The following is a 20,601-nucleotide window of genomic DNA, read 5'->3' on the forward strand; positions in this document are numbered from 1 at the left end:
CGGAACAAATTATTCCCATCATGCTTTAGAAAGGGTCCAAATAATGTCATCTCTTGGGTGTGGCAATTTTATTTAAAGTTGCACACAAAAAGTTGGATGCAGCTAAATATAAAATTGTTGGTCATTAAATAATCTTTAATTTAAATTATTTTAATTTTTTACTACAATTAATTGAATATCAATTTACAGTTGAGAGTAAAACACATATGGATGGCATGGTTCAAATCATACTCATCTGACCGTTACCAATCACAAGTTCAGTATGGAGTACCTCAAAGCTCAGAACTAGGACCGTTGCTTTTCACCCTGTACATGCTACGCTTGGGAGATATCATTACGAAGCATGGCGTTAGTTTTCACTGTTGTACTTTTAATTGGAACACAACCCAATTCATTTTCAATTACTGCTGGATCCATCTTTCTATCTAATTATTCAGCCATTCTCTATTTATCCAACTATGCATCTATCCATCTATTTACATTACTGTACAGTAATACTGTACATTTGTTTCATAGCTTTTACAGTGAAACTGAAACAGAAAAACAGCAAGTCATTTTCAATTACTGCCAGACACATACAGTAAAAACACTGAAACCACATATAAAGAATAAAATACCTTTTAGTATTCCACATATTGCTTTTACAAAAATTGTATCATGCAAGTAATCACACACAGGCAAATAATACAGATATCTGAAACAAAAAAAAGTCTCTCTTCACACTGGCTGATTTCTCTGAACAGAAAAGCTGATCTTGAGCCGTTCATTAAATCACCGAATTATGATGACCAGGACCACACTTTGGACTGCATAGACAAACAGCAACAGTCCTGTATTCATCACAGTTATATCACATTATTGTCCAATTATTTCCCATCATCTCCCTGCTGCCCTCCTTTCTTTTTCTTCTTCTTTTGTTGCGGCTGTGTTTTGGTTTTCTTAGTGGCCGGCTGATCTTGTGTCTCTTCTCCTCCTTGCTGTTTCCTTTTCTTGTTTTTCTTCTTGTTCTTCTTCTTCTTTCCCTCTCCTGACGCTCCTTCAGGGGTTTCTGTGGCGGCTGGCGTTTCTTTCCCCTCCAGTACCGCGGGCTTCTTGCGGTTCTTGCGTTTCTTCGTCTCAGGAAGGAAGCCCTTCTTCTTCTTTGTGTTCTCTTCTGTCTGCTTTTCCTCTACAACTTTCTTCACCTTTTCCATCTTTGGTTTTCTACATAAAGCGAAGGAGCATTGAATACAGGTTCATTATCAGATGGGTGGTACTAGCAATATAGCTACATTTTCTAGAATATCTTTGCTTTAATTACTTATTTAAAGACGTATTTGAAAGGTACACAACTTATTTGATTATTATTGTCTATTTTTATTTGCAACATGGACACAAACCAAGAGATGATTATTCATGGCAAACAAATGATGTATGATTATGTACACACACATATGCTCAAAATTATAATCCAAATAAATGTTAGTAATGTGACTCACAGAACGCCAAATAATCTCATCACGCTCCAGTACGTGTCCTCCAGCTTCCCTGGTTTCTGCAGGATTCCTTCTGCGTTCATGGACTTGAGAATATTCTGAAGGAGCTCCAGATTAACTTGCATCTTCTGCTCAGAAAGAAACAAAATTCCCTTTTCACTCTCACAAATGACCTGACGTAAACAAGCACAAGGTTTAGTAGAAACAGTGATTCATTACCTGATGGTGAACGGTTTTGACAAGGTACTGACAGAGCTCCAGCGCCTTCACCATCTTTTCATGAACCGTTTTGTTCTTACACTGTACATTTTCAAAACTCTGGAAGAAAAGGATTATTTTGTTAGTAATATGCACATGTTCCCTCAAGAGCACTCAAGGAAAGCTTATTGGTCAAAATGGTAAACATTAATGTATAGTGATTAAGCAACTTTTCTATTTTGTAGATATATTTACTTTGTTGAAAAATAATTGACTGCTACAAGCCATTTCCCTTAATGTATTAATTATTTAAACTGTAATTTTAAGTAATGCTTGTTATTCTGCAATAAATAAATAAAAATACCTAAAAAATAATTACACTACCGTTCAAAAGTTTGGGGTCAGTAAGTTTTTTTTAGTTTTAGTTTTTTTGAAAAATTACTTTCATTCAGCAAAGAGTCATTATATTTATAAAAAATTACAGTAAAGACGTTCACATTATTGATGATGATAATTATTGAGCATTAAATCAGCATATCAGAATGATTTCTGAAGAATCATGTGACACTGAAGACTGGAGTAATGATGCTGAAAATTCAGCTTTGATCACAGGAATAAATTACATTTTTAAATATATTCAAATAGAAAACAGTTATTTTAAATTGTAATAATATTCCACGATATTACAGATTTTACTGTATTTTTGGTCAAATAAATTTAGCCTTGGTGGGCATAAAAGACTTCTTTCAAAATAATCCTACTGACCCCAGATTTTTGAATGGTGGTTTCACAGGAATTAGTGCAAAGCACTGATCTTTTAGTACCATGCACTTGTGTGTTGAGAGTACAGATACTCTCAACAGTAAAAACGTTGCATTTTGAGAAATTCAAGCTAAGAGCTGAAGGAAGCCTACATTTGCGAGCTGATCCGCAACTTTCTGATGCAGCTCAGTTGTCTGGACATCAGACATCAGCTTCTTCACTTCTTTAGTCTGCAGGGCCTGCAGCACCATGACACATGCCTGACCCTGAAAAAAAACATTGAACATAACAATAAATTATAATTAAATGACCTAGTAATAAATGTCATACTTCAATATTCTTAGGTTTTTTTTTACCTGCTGATGTTCCCTCAGTCCTCCTGTGATGTTCTCCACAGCTATGTCCAACAGGTTCACACACAACACCTTCAAACACATCAAAAAAAATATATATATATATTTGAGTGGTGTTTTCCAGTGTAAGATGTTCAATCAACATTTATATTCTTTGAAAAATGCCAACATCAAGTATGAGCAAAAGCAATAGTGATGTTTGTTGGCCTTATCAAATCTCACTAATAATGAGCTGTCTATGTTTAAATTTAGGCAATTATCTGCTATGATAAAAGAGACACTCTTAGAGACACTCGCATAGCGAGTTTGTGCATTTTGGGGACGGAGCAAGGAAGTGTGTGTTTGTTTGAGTTGATTTTAAATCAACAGTGTTTCTCAGAACTCGCTTACTGCACCTTTAACCATACAATTGATATTTACTATTGAAGCGGTTTAGACTCACAGGGAACCTGATGAAGAGGTCGCTGAACATGGCTCCAGTGAAAGCGCTTTTCCTTCTCGTCATGAAAGACGTCAACGCATTCCTGAAGCAAGTTGTGACCCTCTCAACATCCACTTTACCCATAAACTTTGCCTGCAATTAGCACAAAGTTATCTCATCAAGCTCAGTACTTAGAGATTAGCAACGCTGTATCAATTTGAGATTGTAGATTACCTGTGACGGTGCGTTTGTCGAGCCCTGTTCGCCGCTCACAACGCCTCTCAACACCTTCAGCAAGTAGAGAGCAGCACTACAAAACAATGTAATTTGAACACATAAATATATTCACAATGAACATAAAAGAGTTTGTATACCACAGATAGAAGTTTCGCCTGCAATATTTGAATAAGCATCAACATCCAGAAGTCATTACCTGAAGTAGTACAGACACACAGATGAGTCTGTCAGTTTCTGAGCTCGACCAATCAGACGCTCAAACATTTCATGAAGCTCCGCCTCTCGCCCATCAACTTCCCTACAGTAATACTTGCCACGACAGAGTCGGTTCCTGCCAATCAGAGACAGAGCAACAAGCTATAGACCCTTTTACAGTTGGTAAACACGGTGACGTGTTTGTGTGGGCGGAGCTTAGCTGGAGGCAGAAAGATCCCTCTGGCCGCTTCACTAACGTTAGTTTGCAAGTTTTGTTAGCTTGTTTTTTAACAATGACTGGAGAAAATCCGATTTTGTCTTAATGTGCAAGGTCACTCACTGTCCAGGATGCCGATTGTTATTTGCAAAAGTTAATTTTAACGGACGGAACCAGATGACCGTACACGCTCAGTCAATGGACGAACTGACAGGATTAATGTTAACGCTACCTCCGGTTGAGTGGCCTGACTTCTACACCTACCCGATAGAGAAACTGAGGGTAAAGAGAAACTGAGGACATATAAATATATTTAGATGCCTATAATAATATAACTATGTGCTGAATGGTCATGTAAAGACTTGTGTGGTTCAATCCGCAGTTCTGCCTAGCCAGCGCCAAGACGACAATGTAAAGAGTGACACTACGGTGCAATTTTAATGATATGAATATTTTCTAGAAATAAAAATTCCAGATACAGCATACTCATTTTTCATTGATTCTTGCACCCAAGAACACAACAAGATGACTTTTAATAATAAAAATAATAATTTAAGCTCCTTATTATGTAGCCGAATCTGTGCTGGTTTGTATTAACCGCCTCCAGTTTTCCGTTTGTTTTGCCTCCAGCTAGCGCCGTGACGTAGGCGCAAAAGGGGTCTATAAGAATTGTATGTAAAATGAGGAAAATAAGCAGAATGTTTTCCATGAGCTTTCACTTAAGGAAGCGAATCTCAAACCTATTAAGGAACATAAAACTGAAATAAAATATAAAATATTTTAAGTTGAAGCAAAACTCCTGAAACTAAAACTGAAATCAATTAAAGCTATATATATACCACATAATATACAGTGCTATGCATACGTTTAGACACCCATGCTAAAGTTGACTAAAAAGAGGAATAAAAAATCATCTTTTGGAAATTGAACAATGTCTTAATTTAAAAAAATAGGAAAAATCCAACCTTTAAGGACACCAATTTTCTTTGTGAATGAATAATGTATCGTAAATAAATAAATGTTCTTCCTTAAAATACAGGGTGCATAAGTTTGGACACCCCTATGTTAAATTCCCATAGAGGCAGGCAGATTTTTATTTTTAAGTATTTTTTTTTATTATTTTTTTTAGGATACTATGCATCCTGATAAAGTTCCCTTGGCCTTTGGGATTAAAATAGCCCCACATCATCACATAGCCTTCACCATACCTAGAGATTGACATGGAGTACTTTCCATAAGATCATCTCTCAATGCAAATCAAACTAGCTATTAGGCTAACTGAAATAAAACCATGCCAATCTCTAGGTATGGTGAAGGCTATGTGATGATGTGGGGCTTTTTTAATTCCAAAGGCCAAGGGAACTTTATCAGGATGCATAGTATCCTGGATCCATGAAGTAACTGGCCTTTAAAAATAAAAATCTGCCTGCCTCTATGGGAATTTAACATAGGGGTGTCTAACTTAGACACCCTGTATTTTAAGGAAGAACATTTATTTATTTACGATACATTATTCATTCACAAAGAAAATTGGTGTCCTTAAAGGTTGGATTTTTCCTAATTTTTTAATTAAGGCATTAAGTTCAATTTCCAAAAGATGATTTTTTATTCCTCTTTTTAGTCAACTTTAGTATGGGTGTCTAAACTTATATAGCATAGCACTGTATATACCATATATAACTTTTGTTTACGTTCATTATTATTGTAATGTTCTGAGCTTTGAGTAGAGGGGTAGTTTAACGCCATCTCTCATGACGCTTTGCAGACTCTGCTGTGTGCGTTCATGTGTTTTGAAGGAGGCGTGGCTTTGAAAACACTCTGAAGGGAGGGTGGGATCTTAAGCTTTCAAAAGCAAGCTTGAAATTGCCTATCTTACCCTTAAACTAATTTAAAATGAAAACTGAAAATCTAAAAATAAAAGCCGATTCAAAATACGAATAAATACTATAATAGTAAATAATACTAAAACAACACTGCTCACCTGAAGATGTCTGCGGCCTTGCGCAGGTAGTCCTGTTCCTGTTGGCTGGTTTCAGAGCTCATCCCGTTCTCGATCACACTAAGCAGCGGTTCCACCATCCCAAGAACCAGAGCACTGCTTCCCTGTTTGTTCAAGAAAATCTCCACCATGTCCAGGACCTGAAAATAACACCCCAAATTACTTAAATTAGCCACTGAGAGACAAACACCACATATTTTAACTACATATTTTTTTAAAAATCGACAAGTCACTAATCAGCCTTAAGGAAGCGCTGTGTGATTGGGCTGGTTTCAGTTTCACCTGTCCTCAATCGGACATTTTTACAGAATGATTTTTAAAAGTTTAAAAGCTCAAAAAACAAGTCATCCGACTGTGTATGGCTGCAGCCGCAGAGGATTTGATGGTTCGAAACTTTAAAAAGCACATCATGCAGTCAGATTAAATAATTTGAAAATATAAAAAAAAAATAAAAAAAAAATAAAATAAAAAAATTATATATATATATATATATATATATATATATATATAAAAAAAAAATAAAGAAAGATAAATAAATAAATAAAGAAAGAAAAGGTGTAGTTAAAAAAAGTGTAGTTAACTAACTAAACTCAACCTTGCTAATTTAGGGTTAGGGTTAGGCCTAACCCTAACAGCACTATAAAAAAAATACATTACGATAAAATGTTTTAATAATGTACATATTATGTGTGTGTGTGTGTGTGTGTGTGTGTGTGTGTGTGTGTGTGTGTGTGTGTGTGTGTGTGTGTGTGTGTGTGTGTGTGTGTGTGTGTGTGTGTGTGTGTGTGTGTGTGTGTGTGTTTTAAAGCATAAAACTTCTTTGTTCCATCAAGCAGAGAAGAACTACTACTAAAACAATGCATATATTCAAGACCTATAGATACAAATAGATAAGAATAAGATCAAAATAATCCTGTATATATTGATAAATGTGAGACAGTCCAACGGGGCAAGACCTACTTTAATCTTGAAGTCCCGCACGAGGACCTTTTCCTTGCTGATTCTGTCCTTCTCGTCTTTCTTGGCCTGGATCCTTTTCTTCTGCTCCAGGAAGAGAGAAGACAGGCTTCCGTCCAGCTTCATCATCGCCGCATCATCAAGATCCTCATCATCACTGCGATCCTCTTCAGTGGCCTAAACGAGAACAGAGCATCTGCTACTGTTGCTCCACACATGTAGTTATTTTTGTTTAAATTATGAATGAGTTATATAAAACAGAAAGTAAACAGAGAACACTCCCTTTATAATCACTGACTAAGCTCTGCACATATGCAGAACATCGCTTTATGAAAAGATGTTGCAATAATATCTGCAATATTCATTGTAACGCCCAGGCCTGCATTTTAGTAGTGAAAATTCATTTATTTGTTCATACCAGAGCATTCTGACCCTGCAGAACCTTCATCAACTCCAATCGGAAGTTCTGATCAACCTCTCCTCCTTCCTCCATGGCTTCATCCTCATCATCATCTTCATCATCATCATCATCTGAGGAATCAGAACCCTCTTCATCCTGATGTAATTTAAAAAAGAGAGGCGAGAACATTTTTTAATTTACCGATTTAGTTGGTTTGATGCGATAAATATTCATGTTGATCAGTCTCACCTCCTCTTCCTCGTCCTCTTCCTCTTCTTTGTCATCAAGCTCCTCCTCATCTTTTTGTTTTCTCTTTTTGTCTCTCTCATCAGTAACCATAACACCACTTTCATCCTCATCCTTGCTAGGGTCCAGAACCTAAAAAGCAACAAGAAATCGAAACAGACCCCATTTACTTTCTTAAATTCTCTGCATCTTATTCTGCACAAATAATCACATGTACATTATTTCAAAAGAAAAAATACACACACGTGGATGGGGAAATGTAGAATTAACCAATAATAAAATCACAGGATCTTACAGGAAAAACACAGGATCTTAACATCCACGATCCAATCAAATCCTTTTAAAGTAAAGCCCCGCCCAACACTATTTCCAGAAGAATGTTCGCTCAGAAATACATCACATTATGGAAGCTAAACGCATTGTGGGTCAAATTACAGGTGTTAAGTTATGAAAACTGTCTGTTTATTATAAATTATACTAGCTAGCAAAGACAACGAAGAAGCTCTTTTAAAGCTCACATTGACAGAATCTGTAAGTAAACTACAATTAAAACAAACTATTTAAAAAATGGGTCACACTTTAGTTTAGGGTCCAATTCTCACTATCAACTACGACTTTTGCCTCAAACTCCTAATTACTGCTTATTAATAGTTAGTAAGGTAGTTGTTAAGTTTAGGTATTGGATGAAATTAAAGGGATAGTTCACCCAAAAATGAAAATTCTGTCATCATTTACTCTCTCATTTTGTTCTAAACCTGTATGAGGCTCTTTCTTCTGTTGAACACAAAAGATGATATTTTTTAGATTGTTGGTAATCAAACAGTTGACGGTAGACACCGACTTCCATAGTATTTTTTTTCCTACTACGGAAGTCAATGACTACCTTTACCAACATTGTTGATTACCAACATTCTTTAAAATATCTTAAGAAACTTAAGGTAACTTAAAGAAACTCATTCAGGTTTTGAATTTTTAGGTAAACTATCCCCTTTAAGGGATGTAGTAAGGCAAAATAATAATGTGCGCTTTATATTTACTAATAAACAGCCAATATTCTAGTAACATGCATGCTAATAAACAACTATTTCATAGTGAGAATAGGACCCTAAACTAAAGTGTTACCAAAAAGTGTTTTTGCAAATTTAAATAAACATGAAATAAAATATAAATATTAAATGAAAAACTTTTTTTTTTAAGATAAATGTCGCCTTGGCAAGTAACTTAAATAAAAAAATAAAATAAAAAGTACTAAAATTATTAAAGCTAAAACAAAAAAAACAAAAAAAAGTAATATAGTAAACGAATAAAATGTCAAAACCACATAAAAATAAATAAATAAATAAAAAGCTAAATTCTAAATATGAATAAATACTATAATAGTATATAATACAACAGTAAAAAAGCACTGTTCATTAGTCTCTTACGTTCAGGATGGAGCTGAGAGCTCCTTGGGTGAGGTGAGGGCAGATACGGTTAAACACAGCTTTACACACACAGCGAATGAGTCGACTGGGCTGAGACAGGAGTGACAACAGGATCTCAACAACCACCTCCACCCAGTGCGGCTCCTCGTCTGAGCCCTTGCCATCTGTAACACACACACACCATTAGTGCATAAACACAACACGCACAATGAACAAACACACATCAGGAATTATGGATCACAAATCAATAACAGAAGCCGAAACAATGGCCGTATTTCATTAAATCCATTAACATCACTGAACCGCTCCAACTTACTTGCTTTCTTCTTTTTGGATTTCTTAGCTTGAGCTTTCTCCATGCAAGTCCGCAAATCATTCAACAGTTCCAAACTTTCTTCTGGAGCCTGGAGCGAGGAAAGAACATCAACACTTCTGTCAAGATCACAAAATATAGGCAGTAAAACAGTCTTAAGAACTTTCTGAAATCAGTCTACAATCACTCTGTTTGGTTTATCTGGAAAAGGAATGTAAAGCACTTGATCTTTTATTGTACTCAATATCCAAAAACTATTTTCAAGCAGCAACATGAATATGTATTAACAAAAAGAGCTTCCCATGCACAACAAGGATATAGAATAATTAACAGATGAATAAATAATTAATAAAGTGGCCGCTTGACAGTGTCAGTTGCGTAGCTTTTATACTTTATAGCTTATATTAATATTTTATTTGTTTACCAGCATGCCGTGTGACAATTAATCGACATCAGAGAAACATGAACGTGCATGCGTTGTTAAATTGTTAAATATTAACTAAAAATCTCAGAATTTCAAAAATATATTGGGTGACAAAAGTTTGGGAACTCCTGATCTAATACACCAGGCATTTTTTAAGCCAGAAAGATTCAAACCTTGAACATCTGAATCCCAACGAGGAGGAAGAGGTGCTGGAACGCTGTGTGTTCAGGTGAAGAAGACTTCTTTGCTTTTTTCCTCAAGGCTTCCACTGATTCCAGCATACTGAAAACACACACACAGACATAACACAAAATCACTACAAGCACCTCACTTTAGTTTGCATTTAATCAGTCATATTGTGGAAAACAGCTTTTTTCTTTATATTATAAGTAGTGTTTTGTAGGATAGGTCACCTGTCCCAGCCCTGTCTCTGCTCTGAACTGAAGGTCTGAACGCTCTGAACGTATTTGCTCTGGTTGAGGAGCATGGCGGCGTACTGCACCAGACAGTAAATCCACATGGTCCCGTCTGCTTTAACACCCAGATTCCTCCTGGGGTTCAGTCCCTCCACCTCAGGCGAATCTCCTAACACAGCCATTGTGTTCAGGCCCTGCAGAAGACTGGAGGAGATAGAGCTCATTTAATTTAAAGGTGCAGTATGTAATATTAACAGCTAGTGGTTGAACTGGGAACTGCAGTCGAAATTCTAAATATTGGAAAAAGTTGTTTCTCCTGCACATCCACCTCAGACTCGACGCTCAAGCATTTAGCCAGATTGAGGACATGCAACAAGGACAAGAACAAGAACATTGAAGGCGACGATCACCGTAAACTGATTTATCAGCATTTTAATTTGCCTCTGGGAAAAGAGCTGTTTAGACGGATGCAGATTATCTTTTTTTTATTAAACATGCTATGGTATTTTTATGCTTTACTACAGTAAAAAAAAGAAAGAAAAAAAACCATACAGCACCTTTAATTTAATTATATTTATTAATTTAATTAACATTTAGAAGAAAAGAAACAAAAAAAAATCTCTGTATAAAATGCTCTTCATGACGACTTATTTTTAATTTCCAAAATTGTATTTAATTCTAATATTGCCTTTTTATTAGTTATCATCAGCCATAATTACTAGGGCTGCACAATATATCGAAATTATCGAAATATAGCTAATGTATATTTCGCAATATGCATATCGCAACAGCTTGCAATAACTGTGGTCATGAACAAAGGACAAAGAGAAAATCACTCACTGCTCTTGGCTAAATAACTTTTGTAGCTTTAATAAGAATCAGTATATATTTAATTCATACAGTCAAAATTAAGCAGTGTTTTATTTCTACATTTGATTATTCAGTTTCTGTTGTTAAATAAACCTAATGAAGGCTTTCCTGAAACCCTAAACCCAGTGATGTTAAAATAACACTTCTTATGCTACAGTAAAACACTGATGTTCACTTTCAGAAGTTGTAGGGATGTGTTCTTGTCACAAAAAGAATGTGAAAATGTAATATAATTTTAAATATATTTTAAAGATAATTTAAGTATATTTTACACACTTTAAGCATTATCATATCACATTATTGAATGAGTTATCGCATATCGCATTTTTCTTCAATATCGTGCAGCCCTAATAATTACTGGCATCAGCAAATCGCTAGTGTGAAACAAGACTAACATAGCCAGTGATACATAACATGGGAATAGTTCTAGACAATTAAACATGTATGGTGTGGCGGTGATAACAGAAATCAGACCTGTAGAAGGCTGCAGAGAGGGTGGCTCGTGTTTGTTGATCTATGGGCACTGAAAAGGCCTGCGCTGTCTCAGGGACTTCAGGGGTGGGTTTCTTCACATCAAAGAAGCCGTGGAAGAAAATAAACCTACAGGAGAAAGATAAAACATCACAACGCCATCCATTCATATCAGTATACATGCCAGGTAGAGACCATTGGTGAAATATTAATATAAAATATAAATATACCTAGCTATTTTCATGACGAGATCCTCCTGCTTCCTAATCTGATGGTTTTCCACAATGAAAGTGAGGCGTGGAATGATCCATTTACGAAACCTGGCAACACAGCTGTCACTCCTACAGGACGAGGTAAAATTGAAGAAATATGAAACTGACATAAGGAAAATGCCTGAACGGTGACAAAAAATAAATTACCCTTGAATTGAAAATTAATTGATACAAAAATTATCAAATAATTCTTAAAACAAATAATTTCACTTTATTTATTTAATTAATAATAACAATACTAAATATATGCTATTTTAAACAAAAACTATTATTACTGCTATTAATTATAATATTTTAATTTGATAAAATAAAAAGATACAAAAATTATCAAATAATTCTTAAAACAAATAATTTCACTTTATTTATTTAATTAATAATAACAATACTAAATATATGCTATTTTAAACAAAAACTATTATTACTGCTATTAATTATAATATTTTAATTTGATAAAATAAAATAAAAATACTATTATTACAGTTAACTAAAACAAACTATTAAAATTGGTTTCCGTTAATTGAAATAAAATACAAAATAAGATAAAAAAATTATAACACGGCTACATGGCGACTGAAGTACTAAAACTGAAAAGTAGTAGAAATATTAAATAAACTACTAAAATAAAAGCTGAAAAAAATCAAAATAATAGTATATAAATAATACTAAAATAAAACCAACCCAACCCTAGTGCAAAACTTTGTCGAAGTTGATACTTTCCCCCCCGAAGCTTCTAATCTTAATTCTTTTAAAACACAGTGTAAACTCACTCTGGTCCAGACTCTTGGCTTCCTTTCTGTCTGCGAGTGCTGAAGTCCAGACAATTCTCCAGCTGTGGCTTGCAGAACGCCTCCATCAGCCACTCCACGTACTGCTCCAGCGCCGACGGAACCACATGCTCCAGAACCTTCCAGTAGGACGGGACCACTGGGTAGCCCTGGTTGGTGAGCTGGGTGAAGCTGAGCATCACTGTGAGCTGTTTGTCAGCGTCAGGGCAGCCCTGCATGAACTCGCTCACATACTTCTCCATTTCCGGAGCAAACTTGAATCGATCTGGCAACTGAAGGGAGAGATGAGCATTAAACATACAATCTTCAAACACCCACGTTATCTTATTCCTAAATGACAACAGTGTCTTTTAGACCCAGCGAACATTCAAATCTGTACACAAAAAATTGAAAGGAAAAACTTTTCCGGTTTTAGTACATTGTTGTCGTTTAAACGTACCCTAAGATTGCATAAATTACATAGTTACACCAGTAGGTGGTGACAAGTAACTGTTCAAATTTTAATTTTTTTTCATTGAATGTGAAGTCTTTATGAGCGAGTCATTGAATCATTTATTCAATTGATTTAAAAAAATAAAATAAATTTAAAGTAAAAATAATGGATGCTATCATTATCATCAATCCTATGAAACATATACATATATAACCAAACATAAAGACAGACCTGTGCGGACAGTATGTGTTCACCGTAATGTCTCATCACATCACCGGACAACACAAACTCAAGCTGAGGGATCGACAGCAGCGGCAAGGATGCGGCCAGCAACCGGAAACTCAAATAACTGACAGATAGTGAGACAAAGAGACTATTATTTAAGCCAATTCAATTATTTAACTTAAAATAAATAAAATAGACTACATTTTAAACCAATAAAATGAATCAACAATTTAACACACACTAAATAAATAAATAAATAAATAATATATATATATATATATATATATATATATATATATATATATATATATATATATATATATATATATATATATATATATTAGGGCTGTTTTCGACTAAGGATTTTCATAGTCGAATCTGATTCGTTAGATTTTGCTGTAGTCAACTGATAGTCGAACCTTTTTTTTTTTCTTCTTTTTTTTGATAGCAGCTAGATTTTTTCCATTTCAAACAAAAGAGCTAAAAACACATATATATCACACATATATCATAACATTTCATAAACATGAGGAGCAATATGAGAGAGAAATTTGGTGATGGTTGTTTAGGTACATTAAACCACGTAAAGCTTTTTCACGCCCATGAGAACCGCGTGGAGTCAACTCACAGCCGCTCCGCAGCCCTGCTGAAAATGTGAAGCAGAAACGCTTAATATCAGATAACGTCCATAATAATTGGACTCTGGGTTCGATTTTTTGACCATTTTCAGTGGTTATGAGAAGCAATATGAGAGGGAAATTTGGTAATCGTTGTTTAGGTACATTAAACAACGTAAAGCTTTTTAACGCACATGAGAACCGTGTGGAGTCAGCTTTTTAACGCACATGAGAACCGTGTGGAGTCAGCTTTTTCACGCCCATGAGAACCGCGTGGAGTCAACTCACAACCGCTCCGCAGCCCTGCTGAAAATGTGAAGCAGAAACGCTTAATATCAGTTAAAGTCCATAATAATTGGACTCTGGGTTCGATTTTTTTTTACCATTTTAAGTGGTTATGAGGAGCAACATGAGAGGGGAATTTGGTAATCATTGTTTAGGTACATTAAACCACGTAAAGCTTTTTAACGCACATGAGAACCGTGTGGAGTCAACTCACAGCCGCTCCGCAGCCCTGCTGAAAATGTGAAGCAGATTTTTGAATACATTTTTATTTATTTACATTAGTACGCTACAGGACATCGTCTTTCAAAACATGACCTGCGCGAAAGCGAAAAAATAAAATAAACATGGTACCCAGCCCTTCTGAAAATGCGAATGCGTCTCTGTCCCCAGCACATTTCAAACCAAACTGAGCCCATGTATTCGACTATGAGGTTCATAGTCGAATCAGACCTCTCCGAATCGAATCCTCGACTATTTGAAGTCAGCCCTAATATATATATACATACATACATACACACAATTAAACTACATTTTAAATAAATTTACATGCATACATAAAAATGTCAAGTGAGCAGGGCAAATACATTCCCAAACAATACAAAAATGTTCATTATTATTATTATGCAGTTGGTTGATTTGAAGAACACAATCGACACCAACCCAGATGAACAATTTCTGCTAACTTAAAGGGATATTTCACCGCTGGAAATTAATGAATGTGTGTTTAAATTGGGTCATTTATGTAGTAGAAATGAATTAAGATCTTGAAAACATTCTAGGCTGTGTTTCCAAAAAGCATCGTAAGCCTAAGTTGATCGTAGAGGCCATTGGTTGCAATTGTTCTACTACGATCATTTATATTAAAAAAAGGATGCATTCGCATATCAATATGTGTCATAATTACGTGCAAAATAACCTTTCATCACATGAAGTGAGGCGTGTCCATATCTGGCTGCATATTAAACAAACTAAAACTAGCAGGTTAAGGTTTGACTACACATGTAAAACTCACTGTGTGGGTCCAGGCATCTCTGACATCATGCCTCTGATGATGGCATCAGTCCAGAACATCTCGAAGTTGTCCTCTCGCAGAGACGCCTGCAGCAAATCCAAAGCGACCGGGGGCAGAATGTTCTCCTTCTTCACAGAGCGAGCGGCCATCTTTAAAACCTCCACTAACCTGGGAGCGCACATCAACAATATTAACAAAACAAGAAAGCACACAAAATACGAGCGTGTTTTCAACCTACCATGTGTAAAACAACACAAAAAAATAAATAATAAATTATATTATAAATAAATTAAACCACATCTTTTTTTGTACATTTAAAAATCTCTGAAAGCAAAGGCAAAACAACACAGAGAAAGAAAGCAGAAAAGGAGAGTTCGACACACTCACTTGGGCATGTTCTCTTTAGTGATGACTGTTGTGGTTCCCAATATTTTCTTGAGTTTTTTGGGCTTGAGCACCGAGGGGAACTTGTGCAGTGCCACTAGGAGGAGCTCCAGCTGCTCGGGGGTTTGGAGGGCAGAGGTCAGGTCCGACTGCAGGGCGCTCAAGAGCACCTCTTCAAACACGTCCTTCGATGTCTAAACAACAAAACACAACGCAAATTAAACATTACATGTAACATATACACTTTATTATTAATGTGTATAATGTATAGAATACAAATGAATAGTATTAGTATTAACATTTCTATATTAATTTGTATAATAATAATACTTTTTATAGTTACTGTTTTTAATATTTTAATATGTTTTTAACAGCTTTCCTGTAGCTCAAACAGTAGAGTGTTGGCGCTTGCAACGCCAAGGTCCTGGGATAAAAATGTGTACCTTGAAATGCAATGTACGTCGCTTGCCAAATGCATAAATGTAAATGTAATATGAATATTATTTAAAATAATATTATAATTATAAGTGTATTATTAATGCTATAGATATTTGTACTGCTTTTGGGGAGCCCAAAAGCACCTCTTCAAGAGCTATTATATTCAACTGCAATTTATTTCCTTTCCAGATATAATATTTACACTCAAATAAAAGCTGAAATTGAAAGCTGCAAACTCTTCATGGCAAATTTATTCAAACATACATGTATAATTAACAGTAAATAAGCTCTTCTCTAGTGTTTTTAATAGCTAACGGAACTGTGGACACTGGATGACTTCCCTAAGGTATATGCAACACTAAGTGATATTGTGCACAAGCCGTTTTATCGACGTCTTTCCGCGGTTGAAACGCAGATTAAGTGATTGCATGATACGGATTTCGGTGAGTTGTACTGTATCTTTCAACATACTTTCTGATATTCATTCATGTTTTTCGACATGTGACTTGTATTAAAGTGCAGCTGCTGTTTGAACTGAGGCGCTACAGCGATCTGTCACGTCACATTTAAGAGCGTCAACCCCGCCATTTACTGTTTGGATTTCATGATAAAATGATAAAATGGACAGAATTTGAAAGCTGAGACTTTGTTTCTTATCAGAAGTAACAGAGCACAAAGCTCTTTGCAATTACTGGATGAGAGACTCGCTACAAATAACGGGAGCTTTAATCGACCGATACCGCTTATTGGCCGACACATCGGTGCATCTATGATTACTTTAATGATGTCTTTACTACCTTTCTGGGGCTTAAAAGTGTGAGTTGCGTAGCTGTCAAAGGAGGGACAGAAATCGCTCCGATTTCATTAAAAGATCTTCATTTGTGTTTCTGAAGATGAATGAAAGTCTTACGGGTTTGGAATGACATGAGAGTGTGTAAATGATGACAGAATGTCATTAATCACCTCTGACAGGATGTCCACCATGGTTTTTCTGGGCAGGTCTTTCAGGTGTTCTCTGTACTGGGACAGACTCTGGAGGAGCTGGACACACTCCAGCATGACCTGCGGCTCCTGAGAGACAGAAAGAGATCATGAACACAAATAAGCGTTTATATGCATCCCAAATGCCATCATAAATAATATGCAAATTAAGAATTATGTGATGTAACAATCCTCCTCTTACCTTATGCAGGCGTGTGGACTGAGACAGGGCGAGCACCCCGAAGAAATTCCCAAATGCTGCATTTCTGATGAATTTCTGTTAAAAGAATCAAAGCACAACAATCGGCGCTCGTGAATATGACAGATTAATGATTAGAATATGGACTAATAAGGGTTCCACGCTAAAAAACAAACAAAACAAAAACTCACCTTTTTGGCTGTCTGGACATTGTGCTTTTCTTTGACGCAGTCTAGTGTGGATTTCAGCGAGATCTCCTCAAACACACTCAGCAGCTTCAGACAAGAAACAATAACAGCCGATTACATAACTAATGACTGCTGTATAAGGAAAAACATGAAGATAACACTTGAATGGCTAAAAATACCTGAGCGAGAGCCACACTGTATCCCGATCGAGCATCTTCTCTTGTGTGAGAGAGACCATCCACTAGTCTCTTCAGTGAATACTTCAATTCATCTGCCTAGAAGACAGCACAGAACAGAAACACTGAGGAAACACATAAATATACGCCATCATCTAGAATCCACTGACTTTATCACGCAAGGTCATTTGATCAGCTTAGCATTCTTCAATTAGGAGCACTATTGAAAACATGTGGATAACGGATTGATAAGATAGATAGATAAACAGATGGATGGATTTTAGATAGAAAGATAGATAGATTTTAGATAGATGGATGGATGACAGATAGGCTAGATGGATTTTACATAGATAAACAGAAGGATAGATGGAATGATTTTAGATAGATAGATATGTGACTAGATAGATAGATAGATAGATAGATAGATAGATAGAACGATAGAACGATAGATAGATAGAAATATGTGACTAGATAGATAGATAGATGTGACTAGACACATGTGACTAGATAGATAGATAGATAGATAGATAGATAGATAGACACATGTGACTAGATAGATAGATAGATAGATAGATAGATAGATAGATAGATAGATAGACACATGTGACTAGATAGACAGATAGATAGATAGAGATAGATAGATAGATACATGTGACAAGATAGATAGATAGATAGATAGACACATATGACTAGATAGATAGATAGATAGATAGATAGATAGATAGATAGACACATGTGACTAGATAGACAGATAGATAGATAGAGATAGATAGATAGATACATGTGACAAGATAGATAGATAGATAGATAGATCGATAGATAGATAGACACATGTGACTAGATAGATAGATAGATAGATAGATAGATAGATAGATAGATAGATACGTGACAGAATAGAAAGTCTTCATATTTGTCATAGAGGGACAAACTAAACCCATTCTAACACTCCAAATAATGGGAAAATGTGGTCAATTTAAACTTTTTTCCCCTCTTTCTCTTTAAATCATCTTGTCTGGAGTCAGTGGATATTAAAGTTTTCATAAATAAAAAAATCCCCCATATACAACAGCCCCATGAAACCCACGTGTTTACGTCAACAACCAAACCAGAACACAGTATTCAGGCAATGACAGCTTATTACATCGGGTGATAAAACAGCACTAACGACCAACTCTAGCTGAGAACAATATTGATCAACAGTGATCAGCCAATATTAATATGATGACTTCATACCTTCTCGCTCTGCTTCAGGTGTTCAATCAGATCCTCTATCGCTTTGAGGCGGATGTCTCGCTCGGGTTTCGCGATGTCCCAGAAATAATCCAGAAACTGTCGGTTCTGATTGAGAATGCCTTTAGCATCGGTAACTTTGGGTCGCACGGTGGTGTTCTCGATCTCTCCCATCTCTCCCTGCATCACTGCAACCATCATGAGAGTGTGGCGCACACGTGTGGGGAGGTCGCAAAGACGTTTTCTTCCGGGGTTAACTTCCGCGCAGTGAATTCAAAATAAAAGTCTCAAACCAGAAACTGAACAAATAAAAGCTTTATTCTCCCAAACTAAATAATAAAGGTCAGGAATCGGAAACATTTGTTATTAAATAATTTGATTCTTTATAACGTTATTTTTTATAATTATTTTATTTTTAAATTAAAAAATAGTTTACCTAAACAATACCACAAAAGGATGTCTTTAAAACAGAGCTGTTATAGTATAAATTGTAGTTTTTCCCCCAGTTTTTTATGAAATATTACCAATATAATTTAAAGTAAAAAATGAAACCAATTGTAATATATTTATATAACATTGATTTTAAAATCTTTAAACTATTAAACTAAGATAAATATTACATAAATTATGCCTATATATTTTTGTTATTATTATATTGTTATAGAATGAATTGTATACCTTTTCTGTTTTATGTAATATAACCAATAACTTGGTATTTTGTTTTTGTTTCTGTTCTTATTTCATTTGGATATACGATAACGTGTTGTCAGTCTGCAATAAAAAATTCTTGAGGACAACTGCCTTATTTATGTATGTATGTATGTATTTATGTATGTATTCAGTTATTTATTTTTTACAAAAGTTTGGATACATTTTACATTGAAAATGTAACCAATTGTAATATCTTTACATAATATCATTTTGAATAAGATAAATTACATAACTTCTGCCTAATTTTGTAAATAATTTTACTCTCATTTATATATAATAAATATGTATATGATATACTTATATGTAGATTAAAAATATTTAATAAAATTATGTTTTAATACATAAAATATTTTATATATTTTAATCTATAAATATATAAAATATATCTATACATTTTAATACATCTAAAACAACCATGTCAAACTGTTAATCCACTTAAAAAGCAGCCTTTTCTTTAAATTTCCATTAATGACTGCTGACAGATGATAACCTTTTATGTCAAGGGTAATGTTGGTGTGATGTCTGATGACAGCAGGAGTGATTCAGAGAACGTCACACACACACTCTGCCCAGACTGAAGCAGTGTGACAGTCACTAATAAGGAAGGGCCCGGGCCCCTATAAACCAGGCCTGACCCCCATAAGGCTTCAACGGGCCACGGTGGCCTCTCCACCCGAGTCACTGGGAAGAAACCATTAACACCCCGTGTGTCAGAGTCGGCCGCTCAACATAAGCATTCATTAGAAGACTCGCCCCAAGTCTTTTTCCACTTGTTTCTCCAAGCTGGATCACATTATTTGAGTGAGCGCCTTTCGCTCCCCCAATTATCTAGAACTATTTAGATAAAAGATAGCAGGATTTAGTTCCCGTTACTGAATGTTTTTATCTGTAAAGGAAACGGAACAACTGATTTTGCAAGTGGATGCAATAGGTGTGAAACTAAACAAATGATTTGTTGGAGACAAGGAGCGAGTGGAAAATGTAATGGTTAGTGTGTTTAACTTTGTTTTGTATGTGTCAGTTAAGCCAGACTTCTCTCTGGGCTGTTGTAAATGTTGTAAGTGATGTAAGTGTTGTTGTGACCAAACAGCATCCGCAAAGGTAATGATTCCCAAGTGTTATTACGGGAAATTCAATCACCCCACTGCATATCTTTACCATTAATGGATACATTATTATAATGCAAAAATAAAATAAAATCCCTCACTCTCATTGTATATGATTAAATTTAAAATATTTATAGATTGCATTGATATTTTAGTATTGTTTACATACTATTTCACTTTT

General features: G+C 35.3%; 1 protein-coding gene across 1 annotated transcript; it reads right to left on the reverse strand.

Annotated features, from left to right (window-relative positions):
* Positions 1–602: 602 nt before the first annotated feature.
* Positions 603–18,908, reverse strand: mybbp1a (MYB binding protein (P160) 1a). The gene is made up of 27 exons (XM_081365635.1): positions 18,607–18,908; positions 17,377–17,472; positions 17,201–17,284; positions 17,013–17,087; positions 16,793–16,900; positions 15,395–15,585; positions 15,008–15,175; positions 13,100–13,217; positions 12,418–12,707; positions 11,609–11,719; positions 11,382–11,507; positions 10,035–10,241; positions 9,795–9,903; positions 9,201–9,288; positions 8,885–9,048; positions 7,464–7,592; positions 7,233–7,370; positions 6,818–6,991; positions 5,840–5,997; positions 3,643–3,777; positions 3,444–3,519; positions 3,231–3,362; positions 2,792–2,860; positions 2,588–2,701; positions 1,695–1,793; positions 1,479–1,603; positions 603–1,203 (listed from the first exon to the last, which is right to left on the reverse strand). The coding sequence occupies exons 1-27, from the start codon at positions 18,802–18,804 to the stop codon at positions 867–869; spliced, it is 3,819 nt and encodes a 1,272-aa protein (XP_081221761.1). The 5' UTR covers positions 18,805–18,908; the 3' UTR covers positions 603–866.
* Positions 18,909–20,601: the final 1,693 nt, after the last annotated feature.

Source organism: Scardinius erythrophthalmus (assembly GCF_964197995.2).
Source record: "Scardinius erythrophthalmus genome assembly, chromosome: 5".
In the NCBI taxonomy this organism is placed as follows: Eukaryota; Metazoa; Chordata; class Actinopteri; order Cypriniformes; family Leuciscidae; genus Scardinius; species Scardinius erythrophthalmus.